At 38.7% G+C, this 25,762-nt stretch overlaps 1 protein-coding gene and 2 pseudogenes across 3 annotated transcripts in view; 2 read left to right on the top strand and 1 right to left on the bottom strand.

Moving 5' to 3' along the window:
- Positions 1 to 25,762, top strand: part of DIAPH2 (diaphanous related formin 2) — an 843,900-nt gene that overhangs the window by 193,496 nt on the left and 624,642 nt on the right. For all 3 annotated transcript variants that reach the window (XM_033107889.1, XM_033107880.1, XM_033107870.1), the window contains 3 exons: positions 17,720 to 17,794; positions 17,884 to 17,953; positions 25,557 to 25,693. In XM_033107889.1, the coding sequence (XP_032963780.1) occupies positions 17,720 to 17,794; positions 17,884 to 17,953; positions 25,557 to 25,693 (282 nt within the window). The remainder of the gene's footprint in view (positions 1 to 17,719; positions 17,795 to 17,883; positions 17,954 to 25,556; positions 25,694 to 25,762) is intronic.
- LOC117023346 (60S ribosomal protein L15-like) lies at positions 19,325 to 19,939 on the top strand (annotated as a pseudogene).
- Positions 21,585 to 24,116, bottom strand: LOC117023329 (F-box only protein 34-like; annotated as a pseudogene).

Raw genomic sequence — 25,762 nt, 5'->3', positions numbered from 1 at the left:
ACACTGCTTTTTTGAAATTCAGGTCACCAGTGTGTCACTTCTAGCTGATATATGAATGGTCATTTAATATATATGAGGGGTGACAATTAAGTTCGCGAACATGTTGCAATGGAGTTGCTAACTTTTTTTTGATATCGAGGGATTATTCATTATGAATTTGTACCAACTGGGCAAACAGCTAACCAAGTGTACTGTTTGGAAGTGCTGAAAAGGCTGCGTGAAAAAGTTCGACGACCTGAACTTTTTGCCAACAATTCATGGCTCTTGCATCACGACAATGCACCAGCTCACATGGCACCATCTCTGAGGGAGTTTTTAGTCAGTAAACAAAAAGCTGTATTGGAACACCCTCCCTACTCACCTGATATGGCCCCCAGTGACTTCTTTCTTTACCTGAGGATAAAGGAAATATTGACAGGAAGACATTTTGATGACATTTAGGACATCTAGGGTAATATGATGATAGCTCTGACGGCCATTCCAGAAAAAGAGTTCCAAAATTGCTTTGAAGGGTGGACTAGGCGCTGGCATCGGTGCATAGCTTCCCAAGGAGAGCACTTCAAAGGTGACAGTAGTGATATTCAGCAATGAGGTATGTAGCACTGTTTCTAGGATGAGTTCGCGAACTTAATTGTCAGACCTCGTATATAGGTACAAGCATCAGCTATTTGATTAAATCTAGTATGTATGGTCATGTCCAAGCATTTAGACTTAGAAATACATATTACAGGCGTACCTCAGAGATATTGTGGGGTTGGTTCCCGACCACTGCAATAAAGGGAAGAAAGCTAGTCACATGAATTTTTTGGTTTCCTAGTACATGTATGAGTTGTGTTATAAATGTCTATTAAGTGTGCAGTAGCCTCATGTCTAACAAAACAGTGTAGATACCTGAATTTACAAATACTTCATTGCTAAACAAATGTTAACCATCATCTCTGCCTTCAGTGGGTCATAATCTTTTTGCTGGTGGAGGGTCTTGCCTCAGTGTTGATGAAAGCGCAATTTCTGTGAGGTGCAATAAAGTGAGGCACAATAAAATGAGGTATGACTGTATTTAATTTTAAGTTAGTTTTCTCTTCTTCCTCCTTTATGTTGTGGTTGGGGCTTTATATAAAGCTTTTTCTTTATTCAATTTAGTAAAATTATAAAAAAAGAACAGTTCACCCATTTCTCCCACCCTTCACCCCTGCCTCTGGCAACCAACCACTAATCCATTCTCTGTATCTACGAGCTTAGTTTTATATACATACATACATACATGCATACATACATAAGCCTAAGTTATACATATATTAGATTTCATTTATAAGAGAGATGATACAGTAGTTTTCTTTCTCTGTCTGACTTATTTCACTTAGCATAATTCCCTCGAGGTCCATCCACGTCTAAAAGCAAAATTTTATTCTTTTTTATGGCTTAATAATATATAATTGTACATATACCACAATTTCTTTTTCCATTCATCCATCAGTGGACACTTCGGTTGTTTCCATGTCTTGGCTATTGTAAATAATGCTGCACTTAACATGGGGGTGCATATGTCTTTCTGAATTAGTGTTTTCATTTTCTTCAGATGAATACCCAGAAGTAGAATTGCTGGGTCATAGTTAGTTCTATTTTTAATTTTTTGAGATACCTCCATACTGTTTTCCATAGTGGCTGCACCAGTCTGCAATCCCCCCAACAGTGCACAAGGGTTCCCTTTTCTCCCCATCCTCGCCAGCACTTGTTGATTGTTGATTTATTGATGGTAGCCATTCTGCCAGGTGTGCCGTGGTAGCTCACTGCGGTTTTAATTTGCATTTCTCTAATGATTAATGCTATTGAGCATCTTTTCATGTACCTGTTGGTCATCTGTGTGTCTTCTTTGAAAAAATGTCTGTTCAGATCTGCCCATTTTAAAATCAGATTGTTAGGTTTTGTTTTTTTGTTTTTTTTGTTTGCTATTCAGTTGTGTGAGTTCTTTATATGTTTTGGATATTAGCCCCTTATCAGTTATATGATTTGTAAATATCTTCTCCACTCAGTAGGTTGTTTTTCATTTTGTTGATGGTTTCCTTTACTGTGCAGAAGTTTTTTACTTTGATGTAGTCCCATTTGTTTATTTTTGCTTCTATTACTTTTGCTTTTGATGTCAGTTTTTAAAAAAATCATCGCCAAGACCTGTGTAAAGGAGCTTAGTGCCTTTGCTTTTTCTAGGAATTTTATGGTTTCAGGTCTTAAGTTCAAGTCTTTAATCCATTTTGAGTTAATTTTTTTGTATGGTGTAAGATACTGGTCTAGTTTCAGTCTTTTGCATTTGGCTGTCTTTTGCAATTTTCACAACACCATTTATTGAAGAGATTGTACATTCCCTATTGTATATTCTTTTCTCCTTTATTGTAAATTAATTGACCATGTATGCATGGGTGTATTTCTGGGCTCTCTATTTTGTTCGATTTATCTGTATATCTGTTTTTATGCCATTACCAAACTGTTTTGAATAGTATAGCTTTGTAATATAGTTTGAAATAAGGGAGTGTGATGCCTCCAGTGTTGTTCTTCTTTTCCAAGATTCCTTTGGTTAATTGGGGTCTTTTACGGTTCCATACAAATTTTAGGATTTGTATGGATTTTAGGATTGTTTTGTGTATTTCCATCAAAAATGCCATTGGACTTTTGGTACGAATTGCGTCGTGTAGATTGCTTTGAGTAATATGGACATTTTAACAATAGTAATTCTTCTATTCCATGAGCCTGGAATATATTTCCATTTTTTGTATCTTCTTCAATTTCTTTCATTAACATCTTAGAGTCTTCAGTGTGCTGGTCTTTTATCTCCTTGGTTAAATTTATTCCTAGCCATTTTATTCTATGTGATGTAATTGTAAGTGGGATTGCTTTCCTAAGTTTTCTCTCTGATATGTCGTGATCAGTGTGTCGAAACAGAACAGATTTTTGCATATTGATTTTGGATCCTGCAGCTTTATTGAATTTGTTCATTAGGTCTAACTGTTTTTTGATGTGGTCTTTAGGGTTTCCTATATATAGTAGTATGTTGGCTGCGAATAGTGACGGTTTTACTTCTTCCTTTCCAATTTAGATGTCTTTTATTCTTTTTCTTGCCTAATTGCTCTGGTGAGGATTTTCCATACTGTGTTGAATGAAAGTGGGGAAGGTAGGTGTTCTTGTCTGGTTCCTGATTTTAGAAGAAAAGCTTTCATCTTTTTACTGTGGAGTGTGATGTTAGCTGTGGGCTTGTCATAGCATGGCCCTCATTATGTGGAGGTACGGTTCCTCTGTACATGCTTTGTTCAGAGTGTTTATCATAAATGGATGTTGAATTTCGGCAGCTGCTGCTTTTGCATCTATTGATATGATACGATTTTTATCCTTCATTTTATTAATGTGGTATATCACTTTGTCTGATTTGTGGGTATTGAACCATCTTTCCATCCCCGGAATAAATCAGACTTGTTCATGGTATATGGTCCTGTTATGTATTGTTGAATTTGGTTTGCTGATATTTTATTGAGGATGTTTGCATCTGTGTTCGTGAGGGATATTTTCCTGTGGCATCCTTGTTTGATTTTTTGTTTCAGCATAATGCTGGTTTTGTAAAATGAGTTTGGAAGAGTTTCCACCTCTTCTGTTTTTTTGGAAGTGTTTGAGAATGACTGGTATAAATTCTTGTTTTAATGTATGGTAAAATTCACTAGAAACGCCGTCTAGTCCTGGACTTTTGTTTGTTGGGAGTTTTTTGATTAGTGACGCATTCTCCTTCACTAGTAGTAGGTCTGTTCTGATTTTCTGTGTCATCATTTTCTGTGTCTTGGTAGTTTGTAGGTTTCTAGCAATTTATCCATTGTAGTTTGTCCAATTTGTTAGCATATGATTGTTCATAGTAATCTCTTATGATTCTTTGTGTTACCAGTTGTAACATCTTCTCTTTCATTTCTGATTTTATTTATTTGAGTCATCTCTCTTTATTTCTTGTTGAGTATAGCTATAGGTTTGTTAATTTTATCTTTCGAAAGAACTAGCTCTTAGTTCTATCATTCTTTCCTATTGTCACTTTAGTCTCTATTTTATTTATTTCTGCTCTATTCTTTATTTTCTTCTGCTAACTTTAGTCATCATTTGTTGTTTTTCTAGTTTTGTGAGCTCTAAAGTTAAGTTGTTAATTTGAGATTTTTCCTGTTTTTTGAGACAGGCATTTGTTGGTATGAACTTCCCTCTTAGAACTGCTTTTGCTGTATTCTGTACATTTTGTTATGTTGTATTTTCATTTTTATTTTTCTCTAGGTATTTTTTCAGTTGTTTCTTGATTTCTCCTTTGACCTTTTGGTTGTTCATAGCATACTGTTTAACCTCTACATATTGTGAATTTTCTGGTTTTCTTGGTGTTATTAACTTCTGGTTTCCTACCACTGTGGTCAGAAAAGATGCTCAATATGATCTCAGTTCTCTTACGTTTATTGAGACTTGTTTCGTGACCTAACATGTGGTCTAGCTTGAAAAATGTTCCACGTACACTTGAGAAGAATGTGTAATCTGTTGCTTTTGGATGAATCGTGTAAATGTCTGTAAATCCATCTAGTCTCATATGTCACTGAAGGCCGATGTTTCCTTTCTGATGTTCTGTCTGGATGATCTCAATGTTGTTGTGAGGTATTAAACTTCCTCACTCCTATTACATGCTAGTTCTTCCTTTAGGTCTGTTAATATTTGCTCTATATATTTAGGTGCTCCTATATTGGGTGCATTAACATTTATAAAAGTTCTATCTTCATTTTAGATTGATCCCTTTATCATTATGTAATGCCTGTTTTTGTCTCCTATTACAGTATTTGTTTTTTTTTTTTTTTTCCCCCTCACCCTAATCCCCCACCCCCCAACCCCCTTACCCTCTGGTAACCACCAAATTACGTTCCCCAGATTAATTTTCAAACCCGTGGCCATCCTGTGGTCACCAACTGCCCTCCAATCCCCTCACCCTCCCCCCTACCCCCCACCCCTCCCGCCCATCTAGCAACCCTCAGTTTTTCCTCTTTGTCTCCAAAACTGTTTCTGATTAGTTCATTCACTTATTCTTTTCTTTAGAATCCGCAAATAAGTGAGATCATATGGTACTTATCTTTCTCTGTCTGACTTATTTCGCTTAACATAATGTTCTCTAGGTCCATCCATGTTGTTGCAAATGGTAAGATTTCTTTCTTTTTTATGGCTGCGTAATACTCCATTGTATAAATGTACCACAGTTTCTTAATCCAATCATCTACCGATGGGCATTTTGGTTGTTTCAATGTCTTAGCTATTGTGTATAGTGCTGCAATAAACATAGGAGTGCATAAAGATTTTTGAATTGAAGTTTTGGGTTTCTCAGTATTTGTTTTAAAGTCTATTTTGTCTGGTAAGCATTCAGCTACTTCAGCTTAGTTTTGGTTTCAGTTTGCAAGGAATATCTTCTCTCATCCATTCATTTTCAGTCTGTGTATATCCTTATATTGAAAATGAGTCACTTATAAGCAGCATATTGATGGTTCTTGTTTTTTTTTTTTTTCTTTTTTCTTTTTGCCCATTCAGCCACTTTATTCATTTTGATTGGAGAACTTAATCCATTTACATTTATAGCAACTATTGATAAGTATGTGCTTATTGTTAATTTTGTTCATTGTTCTCTGGCTGTTTTTGTAGTTCTTCTCTTTTCCTTTCTTCTTCTCTTGCGCTCTTTTTTTGTGGTTTAATGACATTTTCAGTGCATTTACTATAGGTTTTTGCTTTGTGGTTACTGTGAGGCTTACATATATGCACACCAATCTAGTGTAAGTTGAGAACAATTTAAGTTTCATCCCATTGAAAAGCTCAACATTATTACCCTTCTACCCCATGTTTTGATGTCACATTTTACATCATTTTGTTTTGTATCCTTTAATTATTGTAATTATAGTTATTTTACTACTTTTGTCTTTTAACCTTTATACTAGCTTTATAAGTGATTCATCCACTACTGTTACTATATGTTTACCCTTTCAGTGAGATTTATTCTTTCAAGTGTGTTCTTGTTACTAAGTAGTGCCCTTTCTATTCAACTTAAAGAAATCCCTTTAACTTGTCTTGTAAGGCCAGTTTAGTTGTGATGAACTCCTTTAGCCTTTGCAACTATTTTTTTTAATATATCGAGGAGTATAATACTCTGTATATTCTTTGTGTTCGAGAACTCATCTGTACATTCAAGGTTTTGTCTCTGATCCCTGTGTTGGGGATTTATAGTCATCTTGGATACTCCTTATTGATGACATTTGCCCATTTTCTTATTTGCAATATCTTTTGCCTAGTTTTTACATTTCCATTGTGAATATTCCAGTTTAGGCCTCACTCCATTTGGAGACATGAATTGATAGAGGATCTGATTGATACAGCAAACAGCGTTCACTGGGTTTATTAAAAATTCAGTTACCAAAGTGTTTAAGACAAAGCAGAAAGGGATACCGAAGTGACGGAAGTTTAGCAGAAAGTGTAGGGGAGGGCAAAGTTTTACTTGAACCTTTTTGGGTCTCTGGCTGGGTGTGAAATTAATCTGACAAAGGCACATTAACAGGAGAAAAGCATACAAGTTTTATTGACTTTTTACATATACATGGGAGCCTTCACAAAAGAATGAAGAGCCAAAGAACGGAACAGAGCAGAAAGGTAGACAAACAACAAAATTGTGCAGAATTGTCAAGACAAGGGGGTTTGGGCTAGGGTAGTAAATGGTGAAGAAGTGATTAGGAAGATAAGGGTTAGTTTGTCAAGGTTTGTTTATACAGCCTTTTTGGCCCTGAATTCCTTGTCACTGGTGATACCAATGTCTCCCCTCTTCTTGGTATGGGGAGAGTACCTTTCACATGGGAGATTTGTCTCCTGTTTTTAAGGAAGAAGGGTTATGTGTAAGGGCAGGGTTGGGGGGAAGAGGTCAGCGTGATCTTTTTGCTTTTGCCCTTTTCCCAGCTTCTTTTAGCTTAAGATATTCAGGCTGCCAGGCTGCCATATGTTGGGGTAGTGTGTCCTGAACCCCATCAGAAGCCACCTTAAAATGGCTGACCGCCTGATTCATGCTTGGTGAGGAAGCAAGTAAGGCCAACCAAGGACTATTATTTCCAAATTAAAGTGGAATGCCTCTCTTTTGTTCCCCAGGGGCTTCTTAATACTTGTATTTTGGGCCAGACCATATATCCACCAACAATTGCTACATAGTTTGAAGTGGATGTTTATAGTTGTGTGCTTCATTGTTGTGTGTACAATCCGTAGTGATGAATTGCACTATGATAGAACTCTGCATCTATGCTGAACAAGTAACTTATTCGTTGGCACGTGGAAAGCAGAAAGAAAGTATACTTTTGGGTATCTCCAATGTTTTCATTGTCTAAAGTTTCCCTGGCCTTTATGATGGAATCCATAAGGAATAATATTAAAAAATATCTCACTGGTATTGCTTTCACTTCTGAATATACACACTGATCACATGTTTATAAATTCTAAATTTCATGTAATATTTCGTCATGAACGGAAAATAACCGACATACTTGTAACCACTAATTGATGCTTTTCATGTTAGTTGTGGATAATACAGTTGGTTGGGAGGTGTGTAAGGATAGAGGAGTGGTGGACTTCAGTCACGGTATTACCATTAACAAACTGATCTAAGACAACTCACTAAAGTTCTGTAGTTTATGGGGTAACTGACTTCGCAACCAGTAAAGCTACTCTTATCAGTGTGTGTTCTTTGAAATGTTCCAATGGAAAAGAAAGTTATTGCAATTTGGAAGAAGGCCAAAGATACCTTAGCATTTGAAACATTATGCTTTCTTTACAAAGCATTTATGTGGTCTGAAGGACTTATGTATAAATGTGTATCTTTTAGAAGTAGCTACGTTTCTAGTATTTTCTGAAAATGATCGCAAGCCAGGTTGAATAAGGTTGAGGGCTAATACCTCTTTCTTAGGAGCTTTATACTTCATTATAGACCTATAAGTGTTTTTTTCTATAAGTCATGTACATGTTAATTATTATTGATTTGTTGTTGCTTTAGATGGTTTTATATTACTGTGGAAGACAAAAATAAGGAGCATGTTTGGCATAATTTGTCTTAGATAAGCCTTAACAATTCCCAAATTGTTTAATGTGGCGTGGTTAAAGATTTTGACTGTTCATTTTTAAATGATTATGTTTTGAAAACATTTACTAAAGGTGAATATATTTAGATATTTAACTCTGGTTAAGAGTGCAAGTATGTTCGCGCGCGCGCACACCCACACACACACACACACACACTTTCCATAGTATCTTTCTCAGTTTTCAGGGGAAGGGGCTTTAAAATATTATGTAAAAAATAAACCAGAAAAGACCAGAACAGTTACCACTACAGATGGCATTCTGAGACAGTAAAACATTGGGACTTGCTGAGATTTTTTTGACATTACAATGAGGACCCAAGGAAATGGTTCTTTTTGGTTTGGTTGCAGTTTTCCTGTGCTAAACAATTCATGAACCTTAAATTTCTTTTATCTTTGTCTAAGTATCTGTCACACTCTGTAATGACACGTTTTTGGAATTGCACCTGATAGGTGAGAAGGACTGTTGCATTTCTGTTGTTCAGTCATCAAATAGTAGTTACCCTTCAACTTGCCTTACGCCTGTTTCGGTGAAAAACTGATATAACTGGCCAATTGTGCACCACAGTCACACAGTGTGCCATGCTAATTGGTGTAGGAAAACAGGAAATGGGTGGGTGGTACATTCTAATGCATCTTTCTTTTTCTCCTTGCACTCAAAGAACTTCTTACCCTTTTCACGACAGGTAAACTCGATGTCAGTTCTCTTTCCTTTCCAGGGTTTGCAGATTAGGAATGTGATTTCTTGGAGTAAGTTCATTTTAACAAAATTCCACTAACCTAAAAGAAATTGGATGTCCTGTAGAGTGTGTAATAAAGTTTTAACTGTTACTTAGCTTAGGAAAACGAACCAATACATTTTTCTTGTAGAAGTTAACATTTTATTATAAGTTAGACTAGTTATATCACTAAGAAGGCTACTTTGGTTAGTGTCTTAATTATATTCACAATTTCAGACATTTGAAAACAATGTAAAGTATTACTAGCTTTTGATTGAATATTTGGAAGGCTCTTTCTCCGTGCTTCCCCTTTATTTACTATAGATTAAAGATTCTGTTTTTATTTTCATTCACTTCTTTTTGTAAATTCTGTTTTCATCATTACTGTGCAATAAGAGCTTCTCTTACACTTTTCTAACAATAAATTTTAAAGGAGGGTGGGGATGAAAAAAATGTTTTTTTCTGTAGCCTTTTGGGCATTTTAACAGATTTAGACATCAGCCATTTTGACTATCTCCAAATGGTTTTGAGAGCTTAAGAAATTGATTTTAATGAATAAGAAAATTGTCCGTTGGGAGATAATTTTTACTTAAACTATTGACCTCAGGAGATTTGTATATGTAACTCAGGCATTTACCATTTGTTGTAATTATGTAAGAGGAATTTGTTTTCATATAATATGAGCAACCAGAAAGAACACACATTGCCTCTTTTGTGAGGAACTCTTAGAAAATTTGTGTGCAGCATAAAACCGAGCAGGCTCTTTCCAGTGAGACCTGATGGGAAGAATAAATGCAGCCAGATAAAAACCCTCTTCAGTAAATAACAGCACAGAGAGAAAGACGGAATGTCTTATTTGGTGTTTTCTAAGGAAATTCTAATCTATTTCAACATTGAAGTCAGAACCACTGAGAGGCAGAGCCGGGAAATTGACATATTCAACCTTTCTGTGAATCCGGTGAAATAAGTGGAAAATGAATGTTGTGCTTCAAAGGAATAATATGCAAATATCTGGAAATGGCAGTATTACATCTAATAGATACTTTTAATTGGTCAGAAATAGTTCATGCATTAATCTACCATGATAAATATGTTCCATGGACATTCAAATGCCCCTGGCTATTGTAACTTGCATGTAGAGAAACCTGAGTAGATACGCATGTTTTTATTGAACCGAGTCCGCCACAGTCATAGCGTATGCATACAAATCTATGTTGTTTTGGTTTTAACATTTTATTTTTAATGGATTCATATATTGATAGTAGAATTATCTATGAAATTGATTTAACTGAACAAATTATCTTTTAAAAGGCTGAAAGTACTAAGTTTTTGTTTGCTACTGTTTGGAGATATTGATCCATGGACTGAATGCATACTTTTTGTGTTGGGTGGTACATTGATTTTAATCACCTAGGGAGACCTGCCACCCCTGCAAGTGCATATAACTAAGGTTCTGTTTTAATTGCATTCAGAAACAGTACATTGGCAACATTGGTATTAAAATGAGATGCTTTCCTGGTATTAAATGTGTAAACACCATTTACACTCATCTTTCAAGTCTCCTCAACCTTTTGAATTAGTTGTTTCATGTCTTATAATGTTACCAACTTCTGAATTCCCCCAAGAAACTCTGTATTATCATTCATTTTATGTGATATTCCAGTGACTTGGGTTGTAGTATGGGATCACACATGGGACTAGAACACCATTAGAGAAAAATAAAATCCTTTGTACAGAACACATAACCCTCTACGCTAGCCTTCAGCACTGCACAAACAGTGATCAAGGGATGACATGACTAATACTGGCCTCCTGCACATGAGACCAATCGCCTCTACAGCTTATGGGACTCAGAATAGAACTTTCTAATTTTGGCTTTATTCTTTTGAAAGAGAGATGTGAATCCGGACAATCACATCATAAATGCACGTGCCGTTACGATTTCCTGGTTTGTCTGTACTGTGGATAGTGTACTGAACTCATATGTCCACTACATCTTTAAGTTATATTTACATGAACTGTAACTAAATAATGCAGACTGTGAATCTCCAGTTAATGGATGAAAGGTTGAAGTGTTGGGAAATTCTGAGGGGTTTTCCTTTACACATATGTGTGAGGGATCGGAATCTCATTCCCTCGTTCAGTAGGTACTTTTAATAGAGTTTTCCATCACTTAGTTTTTCCCCAGAGAGCAAGAAAGGGGAGAATCTTGCTTTCTCGTGCATTTAGGGTTCAGTGAATCCTCTGATACTTTCATTAAATATAAGATTTTCTTTCCTTGGATTATGATGATTAGTATAAGTAGGCCCTTTAAAAATAATGACCTCAGGAGTTCTGAAGGCCAGGGGTAGATTTCTGTTTTAAAACCTTAATTTTTATTTTGATACAGTTTTGATGTAATGTTTTGATAAAATTCTTTCTGTCAGGATTATGCATGAACTATAAATAGACGCGCTCTCTCCCCACACCCTTTCCCCCGACCACTGTAATTTCTGTGTGTGTTCCTATGTGAATTGGCGAGCTCTAAATATAGTGAGAAATATATACAAAGTTAATATTAACAAGGTAAAGAAAACACGAGATAATACAAGTACCAAATATATAAATTATAAAGTCTTTCTAAAAAAATCTATAGAATAAGTCTAGTCTGTTTAGTGTCTTCTGCATATTTTATATCCATTAAAATACTTTTCAATAAATGAATAATAAAATGTTAATTATTAACATTATTTAAATGAGGTCTTTATGCCTAAAATTCATACTGTGTTTTGGACTAGAAGATTCAAAGAGCTTTCAAGTATTTGGTTTTTAACGTTTTCAAAAATATCTTGATATAAGCTTCAGTGTGCTATTTCATGTGCATTTTTCATTTAGTAGCCCCAAAGACCTATGGGATATAGTTAACTATTCTCATCCCTATTTTGAAGGTGAGAAACCAGGCTTAGAGTGTTTAAGTAACTGATCAAAAATAACACTGCTCGAATATGGTAGAGATGGGACTGGAACCCAGGTCTGTCCTCTTCTAAAGCATATGCACTTAACCATGCTATAGCATGTTCCAATGATGGATGGTGTGATATTTTCCTGACCTTTGAGTAAACTTGGGAAAGGTCTTGAATTTTTAAGTTACTGAGCAATGTACCAAACGTTGGACTGCCTGGTAGACATAGCCAAGCCATTTATACATACTAAGGTCAGAAAATACTGTCGCGTTGTAGGTTAGCTCCTCTTGTTCCCTAGATAACATTCCTGGATTCTTTTGCAGTCTTTAGATCTAATCCTGGCCTCTTGCTCACTCAAACATTAATTGTCTTGGCTCATCTTTCTATTGTTTTTATTTGGGTGGTTCATTTGTTTCACTTGGTCGCCTGACAAGTGATGGCTACAAACATCATCATGGATGTGTAGCATGTCAAGACAACTCTTTAATTTAGGTAACACGATAACATAAAATGACTAGTATGTTAATACCCAAAAATGAGATTTTGGACTATGCAGTCATTGGGGGAAAAAATGAAACTCATGGGCTACATTCTGGCTCAATTCCGATAAGCTGCCTTACCTAAATCTTGGTCAGAAGTTTTAACTGGAGTCTCTAGATATCATTCCTTACCAATGTTTGGTAGATTTCTTATGGAGCTTAGGAGTTTAAAAGATAATAGAAACATAGGTTGAAAAGTAGTTAGCACACCTAAAGGAATGAAATCAACTGTCACAAAATACAGAGCCTGTATTTGTGGGTCTAGACAGATATATAGACAAGAGCTCAGTACAGTTCTGGAACAGCCACTGATTGTCCTTTAGTGAGTTATTGGTGGAGCCATGAGCCAGATGTTGTTACAGACAATCATGTACTGGGCCTGGTAGTCGTTTCTAACGGTAGGGTTCAAATAAACGTGGACTTTGGAGTCAGATCTGGGGATGAGTCCTAGGACTGATACTTGTTGAGTGATGTCTGGCAAATTACTTTGCTTCTCAGTTTCTTTATCTGAAAACAGTTTTCAGAATGGCTAAAGTTAAGCAGATTGACAATATGAAGTGCTGGGAATGGTGTGGAGCAATTGGAATGGTAACACTTTGCTGAAGGAATCCCAAATGGTATAGCCGCTTTGGAAAGCAGTTTTGTAAAACAGTTAAGCTTACATTTACCGTAAGACCCGGTAATTCCACCCCTAGTTATTTACCCAAGAGAAATGAAAACATATGCTTACACAAATGCTTACATGTGAATGTTTGCAGCAGCTTTATTCATAATCATCAAAACCTGGAAACAACCTAGATGTGTATTAACTGATGAATGGATAAAGAAATTGTGGTAAACCCATAAAATAAAAAGGAATGGACTGCAAAATGGTTGAATATCATAATATTTATGCTAAGTGAAAGAAGCCAGACGAAAAAACCTGCATACTATCTGATTCAATTTGTATTGACATTCTGGAAAGAACAAAACTACAGGGACATGAATCATATAAGTGGTTGCTAGGGACCTGGGAGTAGGGAAAGGGGATGGAAAGGGGATTGACTGCAAAGAAAAATGAGGGGATATATTGGAATAATGGAAATGTTGTATATGTTTGTATTGGAGGTCAAATGACAATACATTTGTCTTAATGGTGAATTTTACTGTATGTAAATCATACCTCAGAAAAAAAGAAAAAAAAAACTCTGTTTCCGAGTGGTTATAGAAATTATAAGAGATTATTCTCCTCCCCCATTTTTTCTTCTGTTTGATTCTTCATTATCCTCTGCTTCTTCTATGTCTCTTATAAATTTAGGGACCATGATAAATTGCAATTTCTTATGTCAGAGTTGAGATACTACAGAAAATTATGTCTTTATCTGTCCTTATCTGCAATGGAGTGAGCTTTTTAAATCAAGTCATCAACTGTAGTTTTATATTTCTAGATATTTCAATTAATACTGAATAACTTATAGTCTGCATACTTTGTAAAATACACCCAATATACTTGCTTCGACTTGATTCTAGATTTCTGTCCTGGGGGCAGTACGAGTGCTCAGTATGGTTGGGAGGGTATAAAAAGCAATCTTTCTTTCTTTTTAAGATTTTATTGGAGAAGGGGAACAGGACTTTACTGGGGAACAGTGTGGACTTCTGGGACTTTTTCCAAATCAAGCTGTTGTCCTTTCAATCTTAGTTGTGGAGGGCGCAGCTCAGCTCCAGGTCCAGTTGCCGTTGCTAGTTGCAGGGGGCGCAGCCCACCATCCCTTGTGGGAATCGAACTGGCAACCTTGTGGTTGAGAGGTCGCACTCCAACCAACTGAGCCATCCGGGAGCTCAGCAGCAGCTCAGCGCAAGCTGCCGTACTCAATCTTAGTTGCAGGGGGCGCAGCTCACCATCCCTTGTGGGAGTTGAACCAGCAACCTTGTGGTTGAGAGCCCGCGCTCCAACCAACTGAGCCATCTGTCCACCCAGGAGCTGAGTGTCAGCTTATTGACTTCATTCTAGTTGCGGAGGGCGCAGCTCATTGGCCCATATGTAGGAATCGAACCTGCAGCCCCTTTTCCCGGAGCTCGCGCTCTAACCAACTGAGCCACCCATCCGCCCCTAAAAAGCAATCTTGAGTTTGAGCCTCAGTGTTCCTGAGAAAGGCTTCTTCCACTTCTCAGTAAACCATTGTTCTGTAGCAGTGGTTCTCCACCGTGAGCAAGCATCAGAAGCACCTGGAGGAGTAGTTACAACCACAAATTGCTGGTACCCACCCCCAGAGTTAGTGATCCCATAGGTCTTGGGCGGGGTCCAAGAATTTACTTTTCTAACGAGTTCCCAGATGATGCTGATGCTACGGGTTTGGGGCACAGACCTTGAGAACCAGTGATTTACGCTTCAATCTTGTGTTATAGTATCAACATTCCTACCTATCATAGTAGCCAACATTTTATTTTTGAAATGCTTATGGGGCCGGAGAGAGGAGAAGAAGGATAGAGGGAGAGAGAGAAAATAGTGTTTCTCTAGAGGCCACAAAATGTTTGATCTTGAAGACAGATAATTAATGCTGGAAAGGAAAAAAAAAAGGAAAAAATGAATGTCAAACTGCCCCTCTTCCTTCTAACCTCTTGAGTGTCCTCATGCTGCATCATAATTATTTTATCCCCCTAGCAACAGGCTCCTCTGGGACTCCTATTTTCACGATTTTCAAGGTTCCCAGGACTCTTACTAGGACTCCTCTGCCCATTGGCCTAAAAAATAGTCTCAGTTAACACTTTTAACTGCTTAGTATGTAATAAATAGGCCCTCCGCCTCACACTTGAGTTTCATGATTGTATCCTCTTTTTTTTTTCCAGAACAATTGTAATTTTCACTGAATGAAATCAAAGTACCATAAACAGCACAATTTAAAGCAGTCTTGCATGTGTAGGTGGGTGACTGATTTCAACTGAACAGATATAAATCATGCTCTTATATCAAACAATTCCCTAGATCAAGGAAGAAATAACCCTAATAGTTGTAATAACACTAGGTGTAAAAAGAATACAAGTAAAATTTAGAATCTTAAAAACAATTTGTAAGCATTAAATTTAAGGAAATCATAGATTATTTTATCTTCCCAAATGCCAAAGCAGATACTGAGGGCTGTATATATAAATTTGTTCAGAATTCCTATTATTCTAAGGTTGCTGTTGGGTATATTGTGCTGTAATGATATCTGCTGATTTTTCTCTCTGATAGATTAAATACAATATATTTTGCTTAGAGCTGATGTCCTTTTATCCTTCCACCACTACCCCACTGATTATCTAGAGTCTTTAGAGAAAATAGCTCATTGTACTGGTTGATTACGTGCCTCAATTGAATGGTGGCTTGCTGCCAACTAGCACTACAATGCCATATTGATTTGTTTCTCATTTCCACCATGAAAATTAAAGCAGAATTTGTTTAAAATGAGCTTCCATATATACTGTGGATGTGATTGGTTCTAAATATTTCAGCTATTTTTAAAATGTCTTTTCTTCAGTGACCTTATGTTCCTTACTGATATTTTCTTAGAAATTTAGGTCTCTACTTTGTACGCTTTCCCTTAGGTAGACATGAAATGTAGCTTAAAGACTGTCAGATAGAAATAATAGTCACCGTTTAAATATGTATAGATTTTAATTATTGCTTCATAGGATTCTGCTATGTGTTAATTTACGTTTATGAAGTTCTTGGGCAGTCTGAAACTGCTGATTCTCTTAAGTGCACAAATCAGTAAATTTATTTAAATTTGAATTAGCAAATGTATAGGTAGTGTTGACTACATGTAAGCCACTCCGCTAAGTATCATGGAAGACAGAAAGATACATGAGATAAAGCAACTGTCTTCAGAGAATTTTTAATCCAGAAAGGTGGGTGAGACACATGTGGCAAGAATCATATTATCAAGCAATAAGATACATGGGTGTTCAAAGGAAACATAACTGCTATTTGGATGGAGGACTTATGGAGATAAACATTAATGGAAGAATTGACAGTCAGTTTGAGCTTTGAAGTGTTCGGAGAGATGGAGTTGGGGTTACCTTTTGGGAAGAAAGAATAAACGAGGGAAGGCAGGGAAGTGCAGGGAGGACTCCAGGAAAGAGAATTTGACTGGTTTTTACTGGAAACATGTGGTATAAGGCCTGAGGCTGTAAAGGTAGATTGAGACTCAATCAGAATCAGGATTTGAAACGCGTCCGATAGTCCCGAAGAAATTTTTGGAAGGAAGACTGGTCAACTGCAATCTAGTCTGGCATTTTGTAAAATGAATTAAAGAAAAAAAATGAAGCTGCAAAGACCCTAGTTGGAAGGCTATTGGCACATTAAAGGAAAAGTAACTAGGGCTAAACTAGAATGATAGCAGAGACAATGCAAAGGGGAAGGGTGTATGTGTGGGAGTCATTCTAGAAGTAGAATATTCATGACTGGATGACAGAAAGTCAAACTAAGCTCTGTGTGATCAGTCTTGCAGCCTTCCACCGCAGATGGGACTTCATCTCCTGCTACTCTCCCAAGCCTGCTTATACAGCTGTAACCACACAGGTCTCCTCGCAGTTCCTAGAATATTCCAAGCACACTAGCTATGACCTCAATACCCGATTTGCCCTTACCGGTATTCCTTCTACTGGGAAAATTCTCCCTTCTTTCAAGGCTCTGCTCAAATACTACCTGATCAAAGAATCTTTCCCTGACCACACATTGAAAAAGAACACCCTCGCACTTCTTATTCCATTTACCAAGGTTTAGTTTTCTTCTTAGCACCAAAGTACTGACATTTGATTATATATTTGTCTTTTCCTCATCTGGGTCCCTCTTTCTAGACACTAAGCTATATGAGGGTAAAGGCTTAGTTTTGTTGCCTGTTATATCTCTGTCACCTAGAACGTGTCTGGTACTTCATAAGCACTCAATAAATATTTACTGAATGAATGAACAGAATGAATACAAAGGTGAAAGAGATGGGGGAATCAAAAAATTAATGCCTGTATTTCAAATTTGAAGGATTCAAAGGATAGTGGTGTCAATAACAGAATCTGGAAGAATGGAATGGAAGAGGTGTTGATTTATGGAAGCAGAGACACAGAGGAAGATAAATTTGGCTTATAAATTCCAGCTTAAGTACATGTTGTTGGTGAAACAACCAAGGCAGGGCGTTTGAATGGACATCTAAAATAATGAAGAGAAGCCTGAGGTTGAGGTGAAGCTCTTTCAGTCATTCTCATAGAGGATGCTTGAAACAGTGGGAGTAGAAGAAAGAATGACAAGTAATATAAAAGACAGGATGATCAGATTTGAAAATCAAAATTTCACTTTACATACTTAATGTATTAATTATACAAAATTATTTATACATTTTTTTTGTTTGTTTTTGTTTATTTCATAGCTGGGTTAACAACTTTGGCCATGAAGGTCTTGGACTCTTATTGGATGTGCTGGAAAAGCTTCTGGACAAGAAACAGTAAGAATAACAAATAATAAAAAAATGAAAAAAAAATCACTGAAGGAGAAATTTTTAACTATAACATAATGTTGTTTCCTTTTATTCAGGCAAGAAAATATTGACAAGAAGAATCAGTATAAACTTATTCAGTGCCTCAAAGCATTTATGAATAATAAGGTAAGTAATATTTATTTCTGCCTCTGTCACAAAAGGTGAGATTTTGCACAACAGTATGAAAGTATGAAAGAGACGAAATAGAGTGTGTTTATTCATCTTACGAAAAGGTCCTTAGGATGCGCATTATCAAATTTCATTTAAATATTATTTAAAATGTATTTTGCTTCACAAAATATTTATTGGTAGGTTTTTGCAATCATGGAAACATATATAAGTCTTGTTCCCAAATTAGATAATACTGTGTTTGTTTTTTTTTAATTCTTTTATGGTAGTAGGAAAATTTAAATGTGATATATTGAATACCATTTTTTTACTGAATGTTTCTATTTTCTTTGAAGAGGAAAATTCAAAGCTATGGTTTGATTTGTTTGCTAAAAATATTATCAGGTTAAGATTTCTCTTTCTTGGGGATCCAGTCAAGACGGCAGAGTAGGTAAATGCTGTGTTCACCTCCTCTCATGAACGTATCAACATTGCAACTAAACTGCAGAACAACCAACTTTGAGAGTCGCCTGAAGACTAGCTGAACCAAAGCCCTACAACTAAGGACATACAGAAGAAGCTACCTTGAGACTGGAAGGAGGGGTAGAGATGCGGAACGGGCAGTGCGTGTGAACACTGAAAATCGGGAGAGATACTTCAGCTGTGGAGGCCCCCCTGGAGGAGTGAGGGGCCCCAGCCCCACACCAGGCTTCCCACCCCAGGGTTCCCCACAACTTCTGCCTGTGAAAACCAGTGGAAACTGTGGCTGAGTGAGGCGGAGGGCTGAGCAAGTCTCAGGTGTTCCTCTTAAAGGCACCGCACATGGACTTACTCGCTGACCTGATAGACTCACTTCCTCTGAACTCCAGTGCTGGTACAGTAGCTCGAAAGAAACCAGGAACATATAGGGAGGAAATAAATTGTCTTCAGGGTGAAGACTGGAGGGGAAGCTTTCTCCTGGATGGAGGAGCTGGTGGAAGCCATTGCTTCTTTGTTGCGCCCTCCCACCTCCCAGCGTGCAGAGACAGGCACACGCCATGTCTGAGTCTGCATCAACCTGGTTAACACCATTCATTTGCCCTGATTCCCTGAGACCCTGCTCCACCAAACTTGTGGGCCCACCCAAGGTACTTCTATTCCCTTTTTCGTATAAGTGGCTTATCTTGGTTCATGCTGCGGGCTTCCATAAAATCTCTCAAAGGTTCATAAAACCCAGACAAGCAGCATCTGGCTTCGGTGTGTCCTGTACCTCTCGCTGAGCAGTCCTGAGCCCGGCAGTAGCGGCAGCCAGCCTTGGTTCATGGCTTGGCCTCTCCAGACACCTCCAATCCCTGCACAGGTGGCACTTTTTTAGATTGCTTTGTGTCTCATGCCATCAGATAAGCCAAGATGGGCACTTACAAGTACATCCAGGAGCTATGGAGGAAGAAGCAGTCTGAAGTAATGCTGTTTCTTCCCAAGATGCACTGCTGGCAGTACCGCCAGCTCTCTCTGCTCCACAGGGGCCCCCACCCCACCCATCCCGATAAAGAGTGCAGGCTGGGATACAAGGCCAAGCAAGGTTATGTCATATATCGGATTCGTGTGCACCGTGGTGGCTGCAAATGCCCAGTTCCTAAGGGTGCAACCTATGGCAAGCCAGTACATCACAGTGTTAACCAGTCAAAGTTTGCTCAAAGCCTTCAGTCTGTTGCTGAGGAGTGAGCTGGTTGTCACTGTGAGTCTCTCAGAGTCCTGAATTCATACTGGGTTGGTGAAGATCCCGCATACAAAATCTCTGAGGTTATCCTCATTGATCCATTCCATAAAGCTATCAGATGGAATCCTGATACCCAGTGGATCACCAAACTAGTCCACAGGGATAGGGAGATGCAAGGGCCAACACCTGCAGGCCACAAGAGTCGTGGCTTTGGAAAGGGCCACAAGTTCCACCATATTATTGGAGGTTCTCGCCGTGCAGCTTGCAGAAGGCGCAACACTCTCCGACTCCACCATTACCGCTAATATGAGAAATGTTTGTAAAATTCTTATCTAAGAAACAATTTAGGACAGTGGAAAAAAAAAAAGTTTGGCGGTTTTAAAGAACATGATGGTTTGACTTCGATTATTCTCCACTAAGGTAAAGCTTTAGTTAGGACATGTTAATGTCTTGCACATAGCGGCCCAGAACATGGATAAGTGGTGGATCTTCTAAATTATAGGCATGTGAAACAATAGGTATAAAGTGTGCATTCAAAATAAAAAGATATACAGTGATAATATCCATTTCATGTTGGAATCAATTGTCATAAGCAAAGAAGGAAACTTTCATTTGAAATGACTTAAACATCAAATTTGTTATCCCCAGGAGATTATATTAGGTACTTTAAAAACTTTTCCCTGATACAATGCATCTCAGAATAGGATCATAAAAAGCCACCCATCGCTTCTTAACTTCCACTGCTATAATATTGCTCTGATGTTTACATTGATGGTTTCCCATCATTTCTCCTGTCTTCGTTTTTATTTTCAGTATGTCCCTACGTATTAGCAACTACTTTTAAATAATAAGTGGAAATTTGAAAATTTAATTGATTTTACTCTCAGTCTAATTCATTTTTCCCTTTTAAGATGCATATTTTTATTGAAATTAAAAAAAAAATTGTAACCTGACAGAAAGAATAAAGTAGCCAAAATGTAGTAACCTGACTACATAATATTTTCTCATTCTTGGTGGATCACTAAAATATAACAGAGGATTGTTTTCATGCTCATTTTAAAGTTGTCCAGTTAAACCATTATTTAGTATCTTTTGAACAGGTTAACCTCTTAACTATTTAGAGTTTCTTCTCAGAAACATTCATGTGTTACACAGGAAACATTCATAGTTTATACAGGATGTACAAATTGGAGACAATAAAAAAACTCACAACTGTCACTGCAGCACTATCCTGGCTACATTGTGGTGATGATGTTGCACAGTCAAGCGTCCACTACACACAACTGGATTTTAATAGTGTTATTTACAGGGGGCTCCCATAGCACTCATGTAAGGTGAAGGCTCTTGGACACAATGTGCACTTTCATAACCCTGTGAAAACACAACCATTATATACACTGAAAACACCACAGGGCATGAAATCCACCTCTGACCACAAACATCAGTCTCATAAGATCAAGCATATGAGGTCCAAGTAAGGTGCCTGGCTTTTCCTCTGTAAGTGTACTTTTCATCCAAGAGGGATGCTATTCTTTTCATAGGCCACTGGTCACTTATTTCAAGTACGGTGCCAGTGTTCAACATTTCTGGAACCCCTCTTTGGGCATTGCCTGCACAGTCTGCAGTGAACTCTTCTGGACAACCATGATGGTGGCAAGTCTTCATCTTTTGAGGATGGATTTGATTTGGGAAAATAGGCATAATTATTCATAGCCAGGTGAATCCAACTGTGGGCTACTGCCCTGGATCAAACGTGAGGCGCCATTGTAAAACCAAGAGTGGTTTTATACCGCTTGTAAATTAAATGCCTGAGCAATAGCAGTCTGTCGGAGTAAGTACAGATTCTCCTGGCGTGATGACTCTGAGGGTTAAGAACACTCACTTCAACGGTATGTCTAGGTGGTGGTTTGCAGTTTCAAAAATCAGTCATTTTGTCGCTTCCCACATAGCCTAGTATTCTTCTTCAGTTTCAGTCCCTGTCTCTTTCTTATGGATTGCCCGATTAAAGTGGCAAGTAGAGACCCAGTGGTTGTCTTGAAGCCCCAGCTTACAGCCAGGGAAGCCCTTCTGAGACCAGTGGCAGCACATCTAGTATCCCGGCCTGTACGACAATGCCTGGCAATAGGGCTTGGGGTGCCACTGGCACAGGGACATATCCCCCTTACATATTTCCCTTCCCTTCTCCTGCCTCCCCCCACTCCACTCTGGTTCAAGCCGTTGTTTCTCAGTCTAGTTGTGTAGGACACAGCTCCCTGGCCCATGCTGGTATGATGAGCCTTGCGCTCCCCCAGCCCTCTGTCTGAGGCAGGCGGTCATCGATCGGCCGCTCACAGCAGCTCTCACGGGCTGCCGGCCACTCACGCCGGCCACTCACGCTGGCCACCGGCAGCTCTTGGCGGCACACGGCAGCTCACGACAACCTCCGGCTGCTCACGGCAGCCCAGCTCCAGGAAGAGCTGTTGTTCACAATATTAGCTGTAGAGGGGGCAGCTCACTGGACTATGTGGGAATTGAACCAGCAACCTAGGCATAAGGAGCATGGCGCTCCAATTACCTTAACCACCCGGCTGGCCCACATACTTTTTTGTACTGCTTCCAAGGATCGTCTCGATAGTGTGGGTCTCGAACCCAGTGAGAACCTACTGGCCTGATGTAGTATTCAGTGATAAACTTGAAATAGCAGCAGGTACATTTAAAAGCCACTAAATGCTTGGCGGGAAGTAACCTGAAAATTTTTAACATAATGGTGGGGGGGTAGGAAAGCCATGTACTGCTGAGGCTCCAAAAGCTGCTGGATTTTATACCTGGTCTCTGGAAAGTCATGAGACACCTGCTTCTTCAACTGGATGCCTCAAGCACCAGTAATGTACTTTCCACATGAGAGACTGGCAGAACAAATGAATCAGCTGAAACACTTTCCTTCAGATGCACTGCCACCCTCAGCAGCATTTTCAAGCTGCTGGGTTGGCCTGGGAAGACTCTTTTATTGTGCTTTCATTCAACTGGGAACAGTCCGACTGGTGCTGACCTGGCGCCAGAAAAAACAGCAACCTGGAAGTGGGTCTTCACAGGATTTCAAACTGCTGTCCCTACGTTGGACACAGTGATACTAAAGCACACGAATTCTTTTCTTCTCTGATCAGGATTTTGGCTAGTGAGTGGCACCAGCTCTCTACTCATACAATCAACGGCATCTGTGGGCAACTCAATGGCTTGGGGACACATGCGAGGAAGAAAGGCTGACTCAAAAAGTTCCTCTGTCATTTCCAAATCATATCTACTGCTGTTTTTTCACAGCAGTTTGCTGATCTGGCTCTAATGCTGCACTGTCCCTGTGGAAACTGACACCAGCTGGCAATGAGGGACAGACCCGAGGAGTGCTGTCCCAGGCCTGGGCCCCTGTAAGAGAACAGTTGTCAGCTCTTGAGGGGCCATAGTCCACAGATACAGACCCCACGGGATTCACCTGAGTGTCGGGTGCCTCCAAGGCGCTTTTCTTTGCTTTGCCTTCATCAGTCCGAGTGCCATTTGCAAGCAACACCCGACCTGCATTTCGATGGAAGCTGTTATTCCTTGAGAGGCTCCAGGGCTGACGCTGGCTCTGCCGCTTCAGGCACTTGGAGTCCAGCCTGGCTACCATATCGTGAACACGGATTGGTTCCCTCTGTGTTTCACCAACCTCAGGATTTCCCCTTTCCGTGGGTTCTTCACAAGCTCCTGGGGCACAGAAGGGCTCGGAAGCTTGGGGCACACCCCTGGATTGCCCAGAAAACCTCATCATGGCAGGTGCATTAGTGCAGTTTTTTGCACAACTGGCTAGCAGAGCACTGGCTCTTTGCTCAAGGAAGGCAGCCATCTTCCGTGACCGATAGGGACCCCCCCAGCATACACGCTGTCCCCACTATCACTCACGTAATGCACGGAACAGTGCTCAATGCCACACGCAAAAGGCTCAGGCTGGTAGCACCTGCTGTTGACTTTCCTCATCCTTTCTAACTGTATGTTGGCTTTTTAAAGATCCCCTAATTTTTTTCTTCTTATAGTAATTCTCCCATCAATATCCCAGGAGCTTTTTATTTTCATAAATCCTATCCTGTTGCCATAGTGGTGGGCTGCAAAGAATGCAGTTTTCTCCCTGGTATTTCCCAGTTTCACCACCGTCCAGATAATCAAGCCGCTCTTCTTCTTCACACTGGTGGATTGTTGCAGATGGTGCATTCTTCTTGGTTTAACATTCAAGCTGCTCTCTACAGGACTCTCTCCACTCATACTGCACGGAACATTTGGAGAAAGGATCCCAAAAGGCTTTCGAGATGATGCTGTACCAGGAGCGGTGGAAGGAAAGACTGGGTTTCATGTAGCTAGCTTTACATTTTTCATTATTGACAGCCTCTCGGTGGCTCGTAGGAGTTCTCGGAGTTTCCTTGCTGCTTTCCAGAGGTTGTACTTTTTCTGGAGTTTCCAATATGGCTTTAGGTGCATAACAGGGCCTCTTATAAGTCAACGTCAGTGAAGAAGGGTTGAGCACTCCTATCCAAGCTTCTTGCTGCCCCCGGCCCAGGGCTGCACAGGGTGACGCAGCAGTGACAGCAGCAGCAGGAGGCCTTGCTTGCTCCCCAGGGCTGAAGGGACTGAGCACCCCGCACTGCGGAGCCCAAAGCTCTCTGTGAAACTCCTTTGGCTAAAACGGCACGATGTCTCACGCTGGCCCTATCGAGGGTTATCTAATTGATTTTTAAAGCTGTTATTTTAAGTTTGGTAATTGCATGGTAATCATCTGTCTCAGTTTTACACATGTGTTTTTCACTTATTTTCCTTACTCTTTAATCTACTAGCCACCTTTATACATATATATCCTTTCTGTTTTCTTTGCTTTTTAATCGTCTCTTTCATTGCCTTTTTATTGTTTTGTTTTGTCTCTGAGTTTCTGTTTTTACCTCTGATAAAGTCACATTTAAGAGCATTAGTTATTTTTCCCCCTGAATTCTTTTCGAAGTTAAATTAGGAACCATGAAAATATTCATATGCTTTGTACTTAACTAAAGGTTAGCTTGAAATGGCAATTTTGCTCCGATGAAATGTTGTCAGATTTCACCATTAGACTGTAAAAAGAAGCAAACATATTTCATAAGAAATCTGAGAAATGCTTTGTGGGACAAAGATCAAAGAAAATATTACCTTCTTAAAGTAGTGAAAACCCAAGTTCTGGGCTTTTTTTTTTTTTTTTAACATTTCTTTACCTGTTCATTCTTATAATGTGCATTTGCGCACACATATTCAAACCTAGAAAATAAATGAAAATGATGTCTTCTCTGCCTAGTTGGCTGTGACACTTACTTAAACCCAGGTGCCATTTCTTTGGGTTCAAAGTTTTGTAATGTAGCACAGCTGCCTGAGAGGCGGAGGATAGGAGAGAAGGTATAGGAAAATCTATACAGAGGTTTATTGCTTTAACTGGCATAGAGTACACAAAAGAGCTTTTCAACATTTTACCCATTTACTTCAACTTAATTTTCCACACAAACATATTGGAGAATTTAACCATGAATTCCACATATCTCCAGGGAGACCCAATGACATAAGTAGAATTACTTTAGAAAATCATATCAGTATGTGCTTTACATGTTCTTCTTTGTTGAAGAAATACTGATTGTTCCCATATTTCTCCCAAATCTTTATGGAATTTTTAGACAGGCTAATGGAAATCATATCTGATCAAGAGGCAAAAACTCCAAGATGCAGTCATTTCATATAAAAGAAAATGACAAATAATTGCTATTTGAAGACCATTCACATAATTAGGTAGAACCTCATTGTGGAGGTACAAGTTTTTAGAAAATCATTGTAGGTTGTTTTTTGAAATTACAGATATGTTCCAAAGACATTTTGAATGAAGGTTCTTTTTTTTTTTTTTTTTTAAAGTTTGGATTGCAAAGGATTCTAGGAGATGAAAGAAGTCTTTTACTATTGGCAAGAGCAATTGACCCCAAACAACCCAACATGATGACTGAAATAGTAAAAATACTTTCTGCTATTTGCATTGTTGGAGAAGAGAACATGTAAGTATTGCTGTTATTATATTAACTGCATGGAAATGACACTTGAGAAATTAACAAGTCATACTTTTT

Source organism: Rhinolophus ferrumequinum, chromosome X, assembly GCF_004115265.2.
Source record: "Rhinolophus ferrumequinum isolate MPI-CBG mRhiFer1 chromosome X, mRhiFer1_v1.p, whole genome shotgun sequence".
NCBI classification, from domain to species: domain Eukaryota; kingdom Metazoa; phylum Chordata; class Mammalia; order Chiroptera; family Rhinolophidae; genus Rhinolophus; species Rhinolophus ferrumequinum.
This window is presented reverse-complemented; position numbering and strand designations above follow the sequence as displayed.